The sequence below is a fragment of the Canis lupus genome, chromosome 26 (assembly GCF_003254725.2).
Source record: "Canis lupus dingo isolate Sandy chromosome 26, ASM325472v2, whole genome shotgun sequence".
NCBI lineage: Eukaryota > Metazoa > Chordata > Mammalia > Carnivora > Canidae > Canis > Canis lupus.
The window spans coordinates 4,929,598-4,946,318 of NC_064268.1; the positions used below are offsets into that span (position 1 = coordinate 4,929,598).

At 44.6% G+C, this 16,721-nt stretch overlaps 1 protein-coding gene across 2 annotated transcripts in view; it reads right to left on the bottom strand.

The window, feature by feature from the left end:
* TMEM132B (transmembrane protein 132B) overlaps window positions 1-16,721 on the bottom strand; it is a 371,304-nt gene that overhangs the window by 160,594 nt on the left and 193,989 nt on the right. For both annotated transcript variants that reach the window (XM_025473593.3, XM_025473594.3), the window contains exon 3: window positions 15,113-15,259. In XM_025473593.3, coding sequence (XP_025329378.3) covers window positions 15,113-15,259 — 147 coding nt within the window. The remainder of the gene's footprint in view (window positions 1-15,112; window positions 15,260-16,721) is intronic.

Sequence of the window (16,721 nt, forward strand, 5' to 3'; positions counted from 1 at the left end):
GTCCCAGGATCGAGTCCCACGTCGGGCTCCCTACATGGAGCCTGCTTCTCCCTCTGCCTGTGTCTCTGTCTCTGTCTCTCTCTCTCTGAATAAATAAATAAAATCTTTAAAAAAAAATTACATGTCAGAAACAGCCTTTGAATATCTCTTACGTGGGCCAGAAAGTACATTATAGGTGACTTTTGCAGAGAAAAGATCTCTTTGTTGTTGTTGTTTTTTATTATGTAAATGCACATACCATAAAATTTATCATTTTAAAGCATACAGCTCATCGGCATTGAGCACACTCACCAAGGTGTGCAAATATCACACCACCTACTTCCAGAACTTTCTCCTCAGACTAACGAGGAACCCCAGACTCAGTAGCAGTCATTCCTCACACACACCTCCCCCCAGCTCCTGGCAAGCACTTATCCACTATCTGTGTGGATGTGCTTACGAGGGACACTCCACGTAAACAGAACCATACACTAGGTAGTATTTTGTGTCTGGTTTCTCTCAGTGTGCATCACGCATGCAAGATGCATCCAGGTTCTGGCAGGTGTCAGCACTTCCTTCCTCTTCATGGCTGAATCATACCCCATTGTATGGAAAGACATACATTCTCTTTTGCTATCCAAGGACTTGGAGAAATTAGAGCCCTCATACACTGCTAGCGGGAAAATAAATGGGCCTGCCACCGTGGTAAACAGTCTGGCAGCTCCTCAATAAGTTGTACGCAGAATGACCACGTAAGCCAGTAACTCTGCTCCTAGGTATATACCCAAAAGAACTGAAAACATGTGTTCAAACAAAAACTTACATGTTCAAACCAGCACTATCCAAAATAGCCAAAAGGTGGAAAAAACCCACATGTCCATTCTTTTTGTTTTAAGTAACTGGCTTGTGTCAGTCTCATGTCGCATCACAATTTCAGATCTGGTCTGCCAGCCCCAGAATGCTGACGGCACCTCAAGCAGCCCAGGGGAAGTGAATCCAAAGCAGGGGGCGGGGGGGCGCGGGCAGGGCTGCCCTCCCCACCTGTGCTTCCTCCATGGCAGAGCTAGCTGCATTGCACTGAAGGTGTTGACTTTCCCTCCTCCACTGATGCTTTTCCTCAAATACCTACTGGCATGAGTGTGTGGCATGAGTCCCCAAATACTGTATGCATCAGAATTATTCACCTGCACATATCTGCCTCTGCAGATGAGCCAGCCATGCTCAAACCCAAGAGAAGTTCGCAGATGGCAGAGTGAACTTGGGAACAGTGTCTTCTCCTGGGGAAATCCTGAGACATGGAGGAGAAGACTCCTTGGAACCAGCCAGCCAGTTGACCATGAAGAGTTCAGCCGCAGACCAGCATTCCCAAGAGAGCACAGGGACAAAGCAGGGACATGAATTCATGTGCTAGGGCTGCAGTAACAAAGCACCACAAACCAAGTGGTTTAACATTATATGTTCTCATTCATTTGGGGAATATAAATAATAGTGAAAGGGAAAATAAGGGAAGGGAGAAGAAATGTGTGGGAAATATCAGAAAGGGAGACAGAACGTAAAGACTGCTAACTCTGGGAAACGAACTAGGGGTGTTGGAAGGGGAGGAGGGCGGGGGGTGGGAGTGAATGGGTGATGGGCACTGGGGGTTATTCTGTATGTTAGTAAATTGAACACCAATAAAAAAATAAATTAAAAACCAAGTGGTTTAAGCACAGAAAGTGATTCCCTCCCAATCCTGGAGGCTCCCAAGATTGAGGTGTCACGGCATGGCTTGTTCCTTCTGAGACCTGGGAGCAGAATCTGTTCCTTGCCTCTCCCTTAGATCTGGTGGTTTGCTGAAATCTTCAGTATTCCTTGGCTTCTAGAAGTATCACCCTGATCCTTGCTTTCACCTTCATGTGGCATTCCTCCTGTGTGAGTGGCTGTATCTGAATTTCCCTCTCCTATAAGGGCACCAGTCCTACTAGATTAGGGCATGCCCACTCCATTATGACTTTAGCTACCTAGGACTTCCCTCCACTAAGAGGAAACATTTTTATTGTTGTCTGTTTCATCCCACTAGAATGTAAACTTCACCAGGGAGAGACATTGAGTGAGTTTCTGAGCAGCCCTGGTTCCTGGAGCTGGCCTTTCTTGTTGGTGACTTGGGTAAACATGTCTAAATTCCACCCTTGGAGAGAAACCAGGAGATTGTCCTAACCCTGGAAGATCAGGGCTGGGAGCTCCATCCCCTTCTGCACCCAAATCCTTCTTATCATGGGCTACAGGACAAGAATTCTGGACCCAGAGTAGCAACCAATCATAACTCTCTCCTTCCTCTTTTGTAAAGGGTTAAATGTCTCCCTTGGATAGTCATAAGAGATGAAACTCAAATGTACAAGAAAGCAGGGCATCCCAGCCAGGAAGCTCTAGGCAAGGAGTTTACAATGTTACACATTCCCATTCCACAGTGTCATTCTGGAAAGGGGTAGGCTGAGCAATCCTTGTTCAGGAACCAGAAACAATGGTTCCAACAACCTGTCTATCCCTCTGCACCACAGTGATGGGGAGAGAGGATGGCTCAGGTGCACTGGGGGTTTTTTCTTCAGGGTTTCCTGAACCCTTGGTGAAGAAAGAATCAAAGGCTGGAAACATAAACATACCACTTAAGTGTAAGCTATGTATAGAGACTTCCTTCCAGAGAACAGTACGGAAACTGGATTGGGGAGTGGGAGAGGATGTAACTTCACAGTAGAGAAACACAAACACTACTTCAGCCAGGTGATCAAGGTCAATATGAATAATGATGAACAGTGTCGGTAGTCTGTACTCTTCGTATGATGTGATAAATATGGCACCTTACCTCTGTCATCTTCCTCCTCAAAACCTATAGCCCCAAAACCTATACTCAAGAGGGGGAAAAACCAGGTAAATCCCAATGGGAAGACATCTGCAAACTACATGATCAGTCCTCCCCAGGGCCAAGTGGATCATTTGGTAACCCAGAGAAAGCTCTTCAGAGGGAAAGGCTGCACTCCCCTGTTGCCATCAGCATCAAGTTGCCTAAATAGCCACGTTTGGATACAGATTGTAAATTGCTCAGCATCAATAAGATATGTAGCCATGTTGTGCCAGGACCTACAAAAAGCCACATAGGAGATTGGCCCTGGGACTGCTTAAAATCAAATGAAATGTCCTTTCAAAGGCACTGAGGTTTCCTCTCACGAGGAAGGGAATGATATCTGGGCATGCCACTTTTATTTAGGTTTAAAGGCATAGTGCAAGAACTGATGCTTCATGGAGGCAAGTTATATTAAATGAATACTTTGAAATCACAGAAAATTTTCTGCAGGGTACTTTGAGAAAGAAAGGGTTTTTGTGGGGGGGATGGGATTTAGGAGGGAGAGACAACCACTCAAAGATTCATTTGATTGCTTCTGTCAAAGACTGGCACCGGATCTGAGGAAAGTTTCATGGTTTCAATGATCAATTTGCTCATGACACATATCATGTCCTAATAATAAATATGTCAAAGTAAGTAAATACATCAAAATAATGACATAAGAATAAAATGATCTGATGGAGCAGCTGAGATTTCTGACAAGCAAATACCAATTAAAAGGCCAAATAAAGAGTCATCCCCATTAGCATCAACTTTGCCAATTTTCCCTGCTTGGTTTCATCAACTGCCCGCCAGAAATCTGGTGTCAGGTCTCTGATTTAAAACCATCGTGCTGACAGACCTTTGTAAAGAAAACCTCCAATTTCCTCTGGCTCCATTTCTGCCTGCATAAGGGAACTACAAAAGATAAATTTCACAGTAGAAATAAAATCTGTACTCAGTAAGAAAGGGCATGTCAGAACCTAAATGACACTTGGAATTTCTAAGAGAAACTCTTCTCCATTCCTATTTCACAAAGGACTTTCAGTGCATGAATCCGGCAATGTGGTGATTAAGGCTGAACTTCCATAGTCTTGAACAAAGGAGCTTAAATTGGAGATCTGGAGAAGGCACCAAAATCTTGCCAAAGGGTTGACCTTTGGCAGTGTTTTTCTTTGGCACCATCCTCTTCTTTTTTGGAAGTAATTCTGGTGCTGAGAAAGGAGTCTTGAGCTTAGAATTACTGACATCTAACCGTTGAGTGCCTACTATGTCCCAGGCACCATTCAAGAATCTTGAAGACTGGTCAATCCCAGACCCACCAGTCATAGCTATGCAACTGTAGGCCCGATATCTCTGAGTCTCACTTTCTCCATCTGGAAGTAGGGCTAATACTGCTACCTTATTCACAGGGATATTTTTTTTATTTTATTTATTTATTCATGAGAGACATAGAGAGAGAGGGAGAGACACAGGCAGAGGGAGAAGCAGGCCCCATGCAGGGAGGCCGATGTGGGACTCGATCCCAGAACTCCAGGATCACGCCCTGGGCTGAGGGCAGGGCCAAACTGCTGAGCCACTCAGGGACCCCCAGGGATATTTTTATATTTAAGGGAAATAGTCTACAGCATAGGCATTGTATATGGTAGGATCTGCTTTGCATAAGCCCCGCAAATGCCTCCCGCACTGGTACCTCTTCTAGACTACTCAAAATGTCCCATCCAGGACCACCCAACACAGAAGCTCCATACCCCGAGACTAACCAACCACTATCAAAATTTTGCATTAAAGACTATTCTGGAAGTCTAACACAACACAGTGTTAATGTTATATAAAGAATGGCATAATAGGTCCCCTTCCTAGACATGTTTATTTTTAAACACTTTTAAACTCCTACTCATCCTTTAAGGATGAGTTCCAATGTCACCACCTCTGAGATGCCTTCCAGGATCCCTCCCTACAGAACTCATTGTGTCCTCTTCTTTATCCCATTGCACTTGGTCTCCTGACCTATTACTGTGCAGAGTGCTACCTCCTTACTGTCTAAGCATCTATCTCTTGCACCAGAATTCTCAGCAACTCGACAGAGACCTCCTTCTAAAAAGGACTGTAAAAGCCTAGCCAATTGTTTATACTTGCTGAGACAGGCCACAGAGAACCACAAGGTCTCAAAAAAAGTGGTGTTTTATGATTAGTCTGGCAGCTAGTAGCAGAATGGACTAGCGAGGGAAGGCTACAGGTGGCCACAGGGACACACTAGGAATGAGCTGTGTGAGGCTGTATGTACATTGCCAGGGACGAAGTCCTCAACCATAAAGGCCCTCCTGGTCAGCAGGAAGACTCAGAATCATAAAGAAAGACACACTTTTTTCCAAACACATCAGAATACCCAAATATGGATTTTTCTGCCCCAAACCAGCCATCTTGGGAATTAGGGAAACTTCTGAGTCACCTAAATATAGTCACCTTGAAACCTATGAATTTATTCCACACATGGTATCACAACTCAAAATGTTTATCTGAAAAGGAGGATGAAAAGAGAAGCCACAGATTAGAAGAGGATATTTGGGGGATCCCTGGGTGGCGCAGTGGTTTAGCGCCTGCCTTTGGCTCGGGGCGTGATCCTGGAGACCCGGGATCGAATCCCACATCAGGCTCCCGGTGCATGGAGCCTGCTTCTCCCTCTGCCTGTGTCTCTGCCTCTCTCTCTCTCTCTCTCTCTGTGACTATCATAAATAAATAAAAATTAAAAAAAAAAAGAAGAGGATATTTGCGAAGCACATAACCAATAATGGAGTGGTATCTAAAATACCAAAGACCTCTTAACACACAACAGTAAGAGAACAAACAACCCGATTAACAAATGGGCAAAAAATCTGAACACACACCAGAGAAGATATACAGATGAAAAATAAGCCTATGAGAAGATATTAAACATCATATGTTATTAGGGAACTGAAAATTAAAACAGTAATAAGATACCACTGCATACCTATCAGAATGGCCACTATCCAGAACACGGCAGCACCAAATGCTAATGAGGATGTGGAGCAGTGGAACTCCTACACACTACTGATGAGAATGCACAGTGGCAGAGCCACTTTGCAAGACAGTTTGGCAGCTTCATGAAAAACTAAACATACTCTTACCATACGATCCAACAATCACACTTATTGGTATTTACCCAAAGAGGCTAGAAACTTATGTCTGCACAAAAGCTAGCACATGGATGTTTATAGCAGCATTATTCATAATTGCCAAAACTTGGAAGCAACAAAGATGTCCTTCAGTAGGTGATGGATAAATAAACTGTGGTAGATCCAGACAATGGAATATTATTCAATGCTGAAAATAAATGAGCTATCAAGCCATGAAAAGATGCAAAGGAAACTTAAATGCATATTACTTAGTGAAAGAAGCCAGTCTGGAAAGGCAACAGATTGTATGATTCCAACTATATGACATTTTGGAAAAGGCACAACTATGGAGACAATAAAAGATCAGTGGTTGCCAGGGATTCTAGAGGAGGGAGAAAGAGATAAATAGGCTGGAGCACAGAGAACTTTTAGGGCCACGGAACTATTATTTTTGATACTGGAATGGTAGACACACATCATTATACATTTGTCTAAACCCACAGAATGCACAACACCAAGAGTGAATCCTACCACATACTATACCACATACTTTGTTAAAAAGAATATATCAGAGGGCACCTGGGTGGCTCAGTGGGTTAAGTATCTGACTCTTGATTTCAGCTCAGGTCATGATCTCAGGGTCATGAGATCAAGCATGGCATTGGGCTCTACATTCAGTGGGGAATCTGCTTAAGATTTTCTCTCCCCCTCTCCCTCTGCCTCCCCCCTACTTGTACTATAAATAAATAAATAAATAATCTTTAAAAAAATATATCAGTATTGGTTCATCAATAAAAACAAATGTACCACACTATTGCAGGATGTTAATAATGGGGGACGCTGTGCCAGGAGAAGTATGAGAATTCTCTATAACTTCTGCTCAATTCTGCTGTAACCTACAAGTGCTTGGAAAAGTCTATTTGTAAAACGTGTATTTGAAAGTTCTTTGTATCAGTCAGCATAGACTTCATTATGCCTGGTAAGAAATTAAGTCCATACCACAGTGGCTGAAGACAATAAAGGTCCAGCAGTCACTCACAGTACTCGTCTTCACCAGACCAGCAGTGGGCACTGCTCCACACAGTCAGTGACAAAGACTCTCTCCTTAACCAGACTGGACATGGGCTCCTCTGAATGCCCCCTCCCTCCAAACTTGTTTCTGTTCTTGCCACACCTTCAGAGCCCGATGCCCCATCCCTGATATCTGATTACTCTCTATATTCTAATCAAATTCCTCAAGCCCACCCTTGATGTCTGCTCACTGGGGCCTGGTTGACTCTGGTTGGGGCAGTCTGGCCAGGACTGCCTCTTACCCAAGATAACCCCTTTTTTTTTTAATTTTTTTTTATTTATTTATGATAGTCACACAGAGAGAGAGAGGCAGAGACATAGGCAGAGGGAGAAGTAGGCTCCATGCACCGGGAGCCCGACGTGGGATTCGATCCCGGGTCTCCAGGATCGTGCCCTGGGCCAAAGGCAGGCGCTAAACCGCTGCGCCACCCAGGGATCCCAAGATAACCCCTCTTAGTCACATGTCATCTACTGACCCCACCCCACCTCAACTCTGCTCCTCAGCTATAAATTCCCACAAGCTCTACAGATTACATGCAGGTATCTTTTCCCTTTTCTGCAACAGTTTCCAAGTAAAATCTAACTTTACCACTTGCACTGGGGTCTGGTTCTGGTCATCTCTGACATCACTCAGAGGCTAGGCTGATGGGTGGGTTTTTAGGCATCCTGCACCACCCCTCCTCCAGGTGGGAGTCCTTCACTTGAATAACAATTACGAGAGATTCGACAACACAAAACCTAAAACATGGCTAAAGTGAAAATATAATCATAATAAACGAAACACAACAAAGCAGAGAGACATTTGCAGACAAACAAGGGGGAAAACTCAGATTTCACCAAAAATCAAGTCAGTGGAAATTAAGCCTACAAGAACATAGCCATATTCCAATTATGAAATTATCCTCTTGAGGCAATGCCTAGTGTTGACAAAGGAACCAGGAACAGGGCACTCTCACACACAGCTGGTAGTGTAAATCGGCAAAAAAAATTTCACATCATCAAAAATTTAAAACTTCATCGTATCTTGTGACCTACCCACTCGTTTCTAGCACTCCTTCCTGAAGACTGACCACAGAAGTACTCAAAAGGCATCTTACATTTTTAAAGAATGTAAAAAGAATGTTTAAAAGGAGGAAAAAATGAAACATGGTAAGTAAACAGATCTATAATATCAATAGAATATTATACCACTATTAAATATTACACTTAAAACTACAGGTTCATTGAAAGGCTCTGTGAGTGTTTATTTGCTGGAAAAGGTTTTGTATGTGTGCATAATTGTATTTTGGGAGAAAGACAGTTTGCCCCTTTCATTAGTTTTTCAAAGGGGCTGATAATTTTTGTTTCAAATATTTAACAACCTGAAAAGATATTGCCATATATTTATTCTACATTATGAGAGAAAACACCTTTCAAAGCTACAAACTCTAGTATTGACAAAAATAACATATTTGTGTACATCCACATATGTGTAAACACATACATATGACTATATTCATCAAAATATTAACAATGGTTACCGGGGATCCCTGAGTGGCTCAGTGGTTTGGCGCCTGCCTTTGGCCCAGGGCGCGATTCTGGAGTCCCGGGAATGAGTCCCATGTTGGGCTCCCGGCATGGAGCCTGCTTCTCCCTCCTCCTGTGTCTCTGCCTCTCTGCCTCTCTCTCTCTCTCTCTCTCTCTCTCTCTCTCTGTCTATCATAAATAAATAAATAAATCTTTTAAAAAAAACAAAACAGGGGATCCCTGGGTGGCGCAGCGGTTAGCGCCTGCCTTTGGCCCAGGGCGCAATCCTGGAGACCCGGGATGGAATCCCACGTTGGGCTCCCGGTGCATGGAGCCTGCTTCTCCCTCTGCCTGTGTCTCTGCCTCTCTCTCTCTCTCACTGTGTGCCTATCATAAATAAATAAAAAATTAAAAAAAAAACAAAAAAAACAATGGTTACCTTTGAATCATACGTAGGTTCAGGGATGATTTTTATCTTCTCCATCTTATTTGATGTATCTTCTAAATTTTCTACAATTGAACATCTATTACTTTCAAAGTAAGAAGACTTCTAACATACCTATGCTGAAACTAGCCAGCAGTATAAATTCACGGAGTTTCACACTGGCTAGAAAAAGAGATGGCATGTTTTTAAAATATTTCTCTTTTCCTTTTCTTTGGCTGGCCTGATCCCTTTTGGGGGTGGGGGACGAGCCCTTCATTTCCCATAGGCAAACCCTGTTGTCACTTTGTAGAATGAATTACAGACAGATCCAGCACATGATGTGTTTCTATACCTTAAATCCTGGTTTAGAACTATCCTGGCAGCTGCTACTGAGAGATTTCTAGCTGCCCAGTTTCAAATTTTATTGTAGATCTAACAATTGTGTATTTCTAAATCCACAATTTTCAAATCCTAAAACTGTTAAAAATAAACAACTTTTATCTTCTTAATGGTGTTTGAATTCAGTACTATTTAATTCATTCCTGTATCCCACTAATTCCCAACTCTGGCTACACATTAAGATCACCTGCAAGGGAACAGTAGGTTGAGCATCTGACTCTTGGTTTTGGCTCAGGTCATGATCTCACAGTTGTGAGATCGAGCCCCAAGTCGGGCTCCGCACTCAGAGCAGAGTATGCTTCAGATTCTTTCTCCCTCTCCCTCTGCGACTCCTGCTTCTGTACTCGCTCTCTCAAATAAACAAATCTTTTTTAAAAAATGACCTGGAGGGTCTTTACAACATCAATGCCTGTGACCCACTGAAGTGTAAAGTATGAGGGATGTGTACTTGTTAAGGACCTCCAGGCTATTTTGATATGCATCCAGGATTGAGAAGTCTTGATTTATGCATTCAGCAAGTAGTCATTAAGCCCCTGTATTAGTTTCCTATAGCTGCTATAACAAACCATCCCAAACTTAACAGCCTACAGCAATAGAAATTTATTCTTTCATAGTTCTGGAAGCTAGAGCTCCAAAATCAAGGTGTCAGCAGGGTCACACTCCCACCTATGTCTCTGCCTCTCTGTGTCTCTCATGAATAAATAAATAATATATTTTTAAAAAAAAAAAGTGATGCCTGCGTGGCTCAGCAGTTTAGCGCCTGCCTTCAGCACAGGGCATGATCCTGGAGTTCCGGGATCGAGTCCCACATCAGGCTCCCTGCATGGAACCTACTTCTCTCTCTGCCTGTGTCTCTGCCTCTCTCTCTCTCTCTCTCTCTGTGTGTGTGTGTGTGTCTCTCTCATGAATAAAGAAATAAAACCTTTAAAAAAAAGAAGAAGAAGGAAAGAAACTGACCAACAGAATCAGGTAGGAAACACCACTCATATGTAAAGGCAGAGGAGGCTGCTACCACCACTGAACTTCCTTTGTCCTTCTTCTAAAAATAAAAAGGAATCCTGAAGTGCAGTGAATCATTTATACTGGTGTTTCCTGAATTCATATAATGACACTTGACACAGTGGTTTTCTTATACTAACAGTGTGGTTTCATGTTTAACAGCTGAATTTCAGAAAAACCAATGAATTAGTCCGGTCACTCAGGAGGGCAATCCCTTCATTTGCCTAGGATTTTCTGGATGAGAGCAGGCAAAGAACTCCTGGAAGATCAGCTCCAGATTTTCAAACAGGTAACACTCCACAGTAAACATCTGACCTTGGTCTTGATTTCACCTTGAGCTGAGTTTACGGGGTGTGTCTATTTCTTTAAAGAAAACTATTTGGGGGTTTTTGCTTTCCTATCTTATGGAGAGGCACAAACTCCTGTGGTACATCACTGAGCTTTTCTCCAGTAGTTTAGGTGAGAATGAGCTCTGTATTGTGATTTCTGACCACAGAAAAAGTTGCAGCTTATTTTCTCAGAGATTTGGGTCCCGACAACCAGACAGAAACCATTCAAGGAGCAACCTTGTCTCCAGCTCAGACCACGCATGGTCTCCATGCAAACCACCTGGCAGCCACCTTCCATTAGTGCTGTGTTATCTGTTCCCAACACTTTCAAATTTCCTTATTTTTCTAATCTCTTCTCTCCTCCTTTGGTAACGCTACTCTTTATCTTGCGGTTTTCATCTTTATTATTCACATTTCCTCACAATGAGCGTTCATTAAAATATTTTAAATTAAGACCTTTTACTGCCTTTCTAACTGAGCGCATCGGGCCTTCCCATATGACACATTTTTAATTCTTATCACAGAATTTCAGGCAGTTTGTACATTATATTCTATTAAAAACTCTATTCCACCCAAGGTTGTCACAATTCAGAGATTACAGCTTTCTGAGGGATGTTTTGTTAGGGATATATTCATATATTCACTTTGTTAGCTGGCAAACACGGTCCATGAGCTTGTATTTCACACCTCATTTGACATCACAATTCAACAGCAAAGTACAAAAAGAAGCAATTATTTATTTAGATTATGGAATGAATTTTAGAGAGTTATTAGATAAGTATAAATTGTCATGCCAAAGCATCAATCCTGTCCTTCCTACAGCCCCAGGGAGGTCAAACACCAAAGTGGAGAAGAATGAGCAGGACACTGGATAGGAGGGCATCTCATCATTATGTAACTCTGCCTATGTAGTGACTTTTCTTCTCCTATAACTTTATCAAAAGTGATAACCACAGCCTATGTTTTATCTTCAATTTAAAACATCATCACATGATCAAATATTTCAAAAAGTCAATTTCCTACATCTAGACCACAGATACTGCCCTCGTACAGACCCTTTTCACACAGGAAAGCTTGACTTGCAACCATTCGACTTCATGATGATGTAAAAGGAACATGCATTCAGAAGGAAGCATACTTGGAATTTTGAATCTGGATCTCGTCCTGGATCTCACGATCTGTGGCCCCATCCTCTCCCATGATGCTGGGCAACAAACACAGAGCCTCATCAGTCATGTGATCACAAGGGTCACTGACTACAACCTGCACCTACACAGCCATTCTGTTTGTCACTGTCGGTGCAGTCCTCAGTAAATTATATGGTAAAGTCAACACTTCCTCATAAAACAGACTTTGTAGTAGATGATTTTGCCCAACAGGAGCTCATATCAGTGCTCTGAGCATGAATTAGGTGGGCCAGGCTAAGCTGTGGTGTCCCATAGGTCAGGTCTGATAAATGCATTTTTGACTCATGATATTTTCATCTTACAACAGGTCTATCAGGAGCTAACCCCATTTTAAGTCAAGGAAAATCTATCCCCAAGATGTATATATACTCAAATGGTGATTTCAGAGGGTATAAGTCCAAACATTCCATTCGGGCCTCTCCAGTAGAGCAGGACTGTGGTAACCACAAGGCCCCCTCTCATTTCTGTCTCCTCACCCCCACCATCCATCCCCCAGAACACTTGCCCATCCTCTAAGTCCATGTCATTCAGGTGCGTGGCCACAGAGATTGGTTCTGGTAGCTCCATGATTCAAACTAGACCAAACAGAGCCAGTGGACCTGACAGGGAAAAGCAGCATCCTCCCTGAAGTGACCGCAACAGCAGGATGGACGTTGGGGAGCTGCTGGTGGCCGACCTGCCACCAGGAGGGAAGATCCTGCTGGAGATGTTGCCAACCCAAAAAGACAGGGGCCAGGGCACTAAAGACGCCACTTGGCATCTGGATCCAGACGCCCCTGGTAACAGCTCCATCTGCATGAGGAACCCAAGACTCCTTTTCGCTTGGGCTTCAGCCCAAAAAAGCCTACCTGACCAACACTTCAGCAACCCAGAGGGAGTCTGGAGCCCCAGCGCAAAACAGAGATGAAGCCACAACCCTTGGCAGGCACCACGTTTGAAGAGAGTGATCAGCAGTGCTAGCTGACCACCTTCTCCCACCCTTCTTCCTTTATAACAAAGACACCCCCACTACAACTCTCCAAAACAGGGCCAGGTGTTTGCTTTCCCAGACTACTTCTTGGGCAAAAGCAGGGGCCCATCGCTCCTGAATGAGATCTAAAGAGACAACTTCCAGGACTTTTTCCCTGACAAAAAAGAGGTACACACACACAAAAAAAAAAAGAGGTACACAGGAGAAGCAGCTCTCCCTTCCCATATTAGTGAACAATTGGGTGAGCTGGTAATGCCTGGAACTGCTACAGCCACCTTGTGATTTTGAGCAAGATGAAGATGAAGGATGACATTCAGGGAGCTAGGTACTACAGAGAGGAAGACAGGATACACCTGGGTGACACCATCTTTGCTGCCAGATTAGTCAGCAGCCAACTACCTGCTCCTAAGTTTCTTGCCAAGTGAGATGATAAAACTGTGTTGCAGCAGCCATGTTTCGGTGGGTATCCTAGTACTTGCAGATGAAAGCACATGAGCCAATATAAAAATCCTAGGCTCTCCCCATATACTGACAATTTGGGATGTGGGAACACTCAGCAGGGAGATAGACTTCCAGTGAAATCATGCACCATGCAAGGTTGCGGACAAAAAGCTCCGTCAAGGGATAGAGAGGAGGATAATCAGAATGTTGAGTCTGGAGTCAGCAATATTCCTAACAGGAGGAGCGTGACCACTCACTCCTTTCTCTTTGAAAGAGATCTTCATGGGACGTGTGGGTGGCTCAGCAGCTGAGTGTCCGCTCAGGGCATGATCCTGGGATCCCGACTTGAGTCCCACATTGGGCTCCCTGTGAAGAGCCTGCTTCTCCCTCTGCCTGTGTCTCTGCCTCTCTCTGTGTCTCTCATGAATAAATTAAATAAAAGATTTTTAAAAAAGAAAGACAGAAAGAAAAAGATCTTCAAAAGCAGGTAGGAGAGGGTTCTGGTTAAGGCTGGCTGGGGTTACCCAGGCAGGGAGCACTCAGTGCAGGACTCCACTGGAGGAAACAAGCTTCCCTCAATCTCTCCGAGCCTCAGGAGCCCACCCGCCCACCCACACCCAGTATGTTTACAGGGTACCCCCTTAGGGCCTAACACTGTGGATCTCTGTGAGTTTAAATACTAGAAGAGGGCAGCCCGGGTGGCTCAGCGGTTTAAGCACCTGCCTTTGGCCCAGGGTGTGATCCTGGGGTCCCAGGATCAAGTCCCATGTCAGGCTCTCTGCGTGGAGCCTGCTTCTCCCTCTGCCTGTGTCTCTGCCTCTCTCTCTCTCTCTCTCATAAATAAATAAAATCTTAAAAAAAAAAAAAACCCAAAGCTCCTTGTTGGGAAAAAAAAAGAGCATATTTTAAAAAAATAAAAAATAAAAAATAAATACTAGAAGAGACAGAAAAGAGAACAGGGTATGATGATGGAAGGTGACAAGAGATCTGCAAGGGGCTCACCTGCTCAGCTGAGGCCTCAGAGTCTCATCCTGGCTGAATGAAGTGTGAACCATTGTGGCTTGAAGGCAGGGGCTGGGGTTACATGTCTAGTGGCTCATTGGCCTGACCCCTCAATAGAGAAGGCTGTTGCCACAGTGGGGACAGCTCCCTCTGCCTTTCTGGAGTCCTAATGCATGGTGACTAGCAGTGACCCACCCCCACCACCACCACCTAGTGAGTGCAGCCCCATGAAACCCACAGGCAGTATCTGAGCTGGAGAGGACAAGTGCCTGCCACAACGCCAAGTTCATCTGACTTCACACTCGGCATCCATTACACCAATACCCAGGTGTGATATCTGCAAAATGACTGCATTTAAGCACTAAGAGACAATTACTCAGTCGCTCTAGCCACCCTCCGTTTGTTCATAGAAAGGTACATTTCCCCCTTGCCTCTTAAATCATTTCTATGATCCTCATTTCATTCTTCAGTCTTCGGTGCAAACAATAACACTAATAATAATAAATTCCTAAAATACAGTTCTCGAACCCTGCACATATGCGAGTTCAGGTAATTTTTGAGACTGCTCAACCTAATTGGATCATTGGTGTATAAAGAGCGTGAAGAATAAAAGCCTCCCACAGCAGCGCAGCCCCATAATGGAGCCATTCGGAAGCCAAACGAGAAAGCAGTGCTGCTGAGCGAAAGGAACACATTGCCCATTAAAGGCAGAGGCATCACTTCATTTATGCGCAAATTATTCTGCTATCAACTTTTGCAGCCACCCCAGCCCCACCATGGCCAGACCGCGCACAGGGAAGTCAGTGCTCACCTGCTCTGCGTGTCGGGGTGGTGGCCCACACAGGTTAGGGTAGCTGTCATCTGCTCGCCACTGCCGTCTATGTCCTCCTGGACTGCCCACTGCTGCTCGCTGCTGACTCGCACGGCCGATATTTTCACACCTGCTGCTGCCTTAATTCTGTGGGGTAGGAAAAAGATGTATACATGTATGAGACCACTTTAGTTCAAGACAGTGGTAAAAAATACGGAGCCAGAGCAGGCCTCCCCTTTCCTCTGGGAGACACAGCGAAGACAGGCAGTGAATGGCTTTCCTTTGAAAACTAAGTGTCCTATTATTTTTACAAGCACCTGGAAGTAGGAGCCCCAGCATTTTGGCAAGCACATTAGTTTTCTGTTTCGTCAACACACTGGGAACCAAATCGCTATCTGCTTCAGGGGCCACAAGTGATGGAATGGAAGCAGGTGTGTCTGGGCAGGTGTGAATGGATGGAATCTGCACGGCCTGCTCTTCACCTGGAGATGGGGAGAGGTCCCCATGAGCTGGAGGGAGCACACACAGCTAGCGTACTGGGGTCCCTGAGGAGGAAGCGGGCAGCCCTGGCCACGCGGGGAAAAGGAATGATGGGGCATGCCTTCATTGGGAGGAAAATAAACACAGCATCCAGGCAGGATAGTGTGGCCAGGGAATGCCTGGCATGTTATTGGTAGAACCCAAGGACCCACGTGCTCTGGCACTGAGAAAAGGCCAGCTCACAACCTGACTGTTTTCCATTTGTTCCCTGCTCCTAAAATGACCCTCTGCTGCAATGAACCTGAGTGTGTCTCCTCCTCTGTAACAGAGGGGATTCCAGGGCATCATCCAAGTTCTTGAACAGCAGCCTTGGGACTTGCCCGTGGATGAGCTGGGGCCATGGCTACAGAACAACAAGGAGGAAGGCAGAGCCATGGAGTGTCCTCTGCTTGTCGTGCCTTAACCAGGTAGAAATAAGAGGCAAAGGATATGCTTGGACTTCCAAGTCTGAGCACAAACACGGCACAGGGTGGGCACATGCTTGGCTATAAGGGAGAATGAGGTCCCTCTGCTTCCCAGAGGTGTATGGACCAACGAGCGAGCAATGCCCAGTGAGGTCCTGGGGACCCTCTTCCACAGGTACATCAAAAGGAACATGATCGGGTTGCCTGGGTGGCTCAGTCGGTGAAGCATCTGCCTTTGGCTCGGGTCATGATCCCAGAGTCTGGGAACCCAGTCCTGCATCAGGCTCCCTGCTTAGCAGGGAGTCTGCTTCTCCCTCTCCCTCTGCCTGCTGCTCCCCCTGTTTGTGCTCTTTCTCTCTCTCTCTCTCTCTCTCTCTTTCTCACTCACTCTCAAATAAATAAATAAATTTTTTTTAAAAAAGAGGAACACAATTCAGTCATAAAAAGGAACTTAGCACTGATGATGTCCACTACAATGTGGATAAACCTCAACAACATCCATCAATGTGGAAGAAACCAGACACCAAAGGCCATATATTGTGTGATTCCATTTACATAAAACGTCCAGAATAGGCAAATCCATCCAGACAGCTGACTGATGGTTGTTGCCAGGGGCTGGGGGCGCTGTGGGGAGAAGGGGCAGTAACTGCTAAACTAGCTGGTAC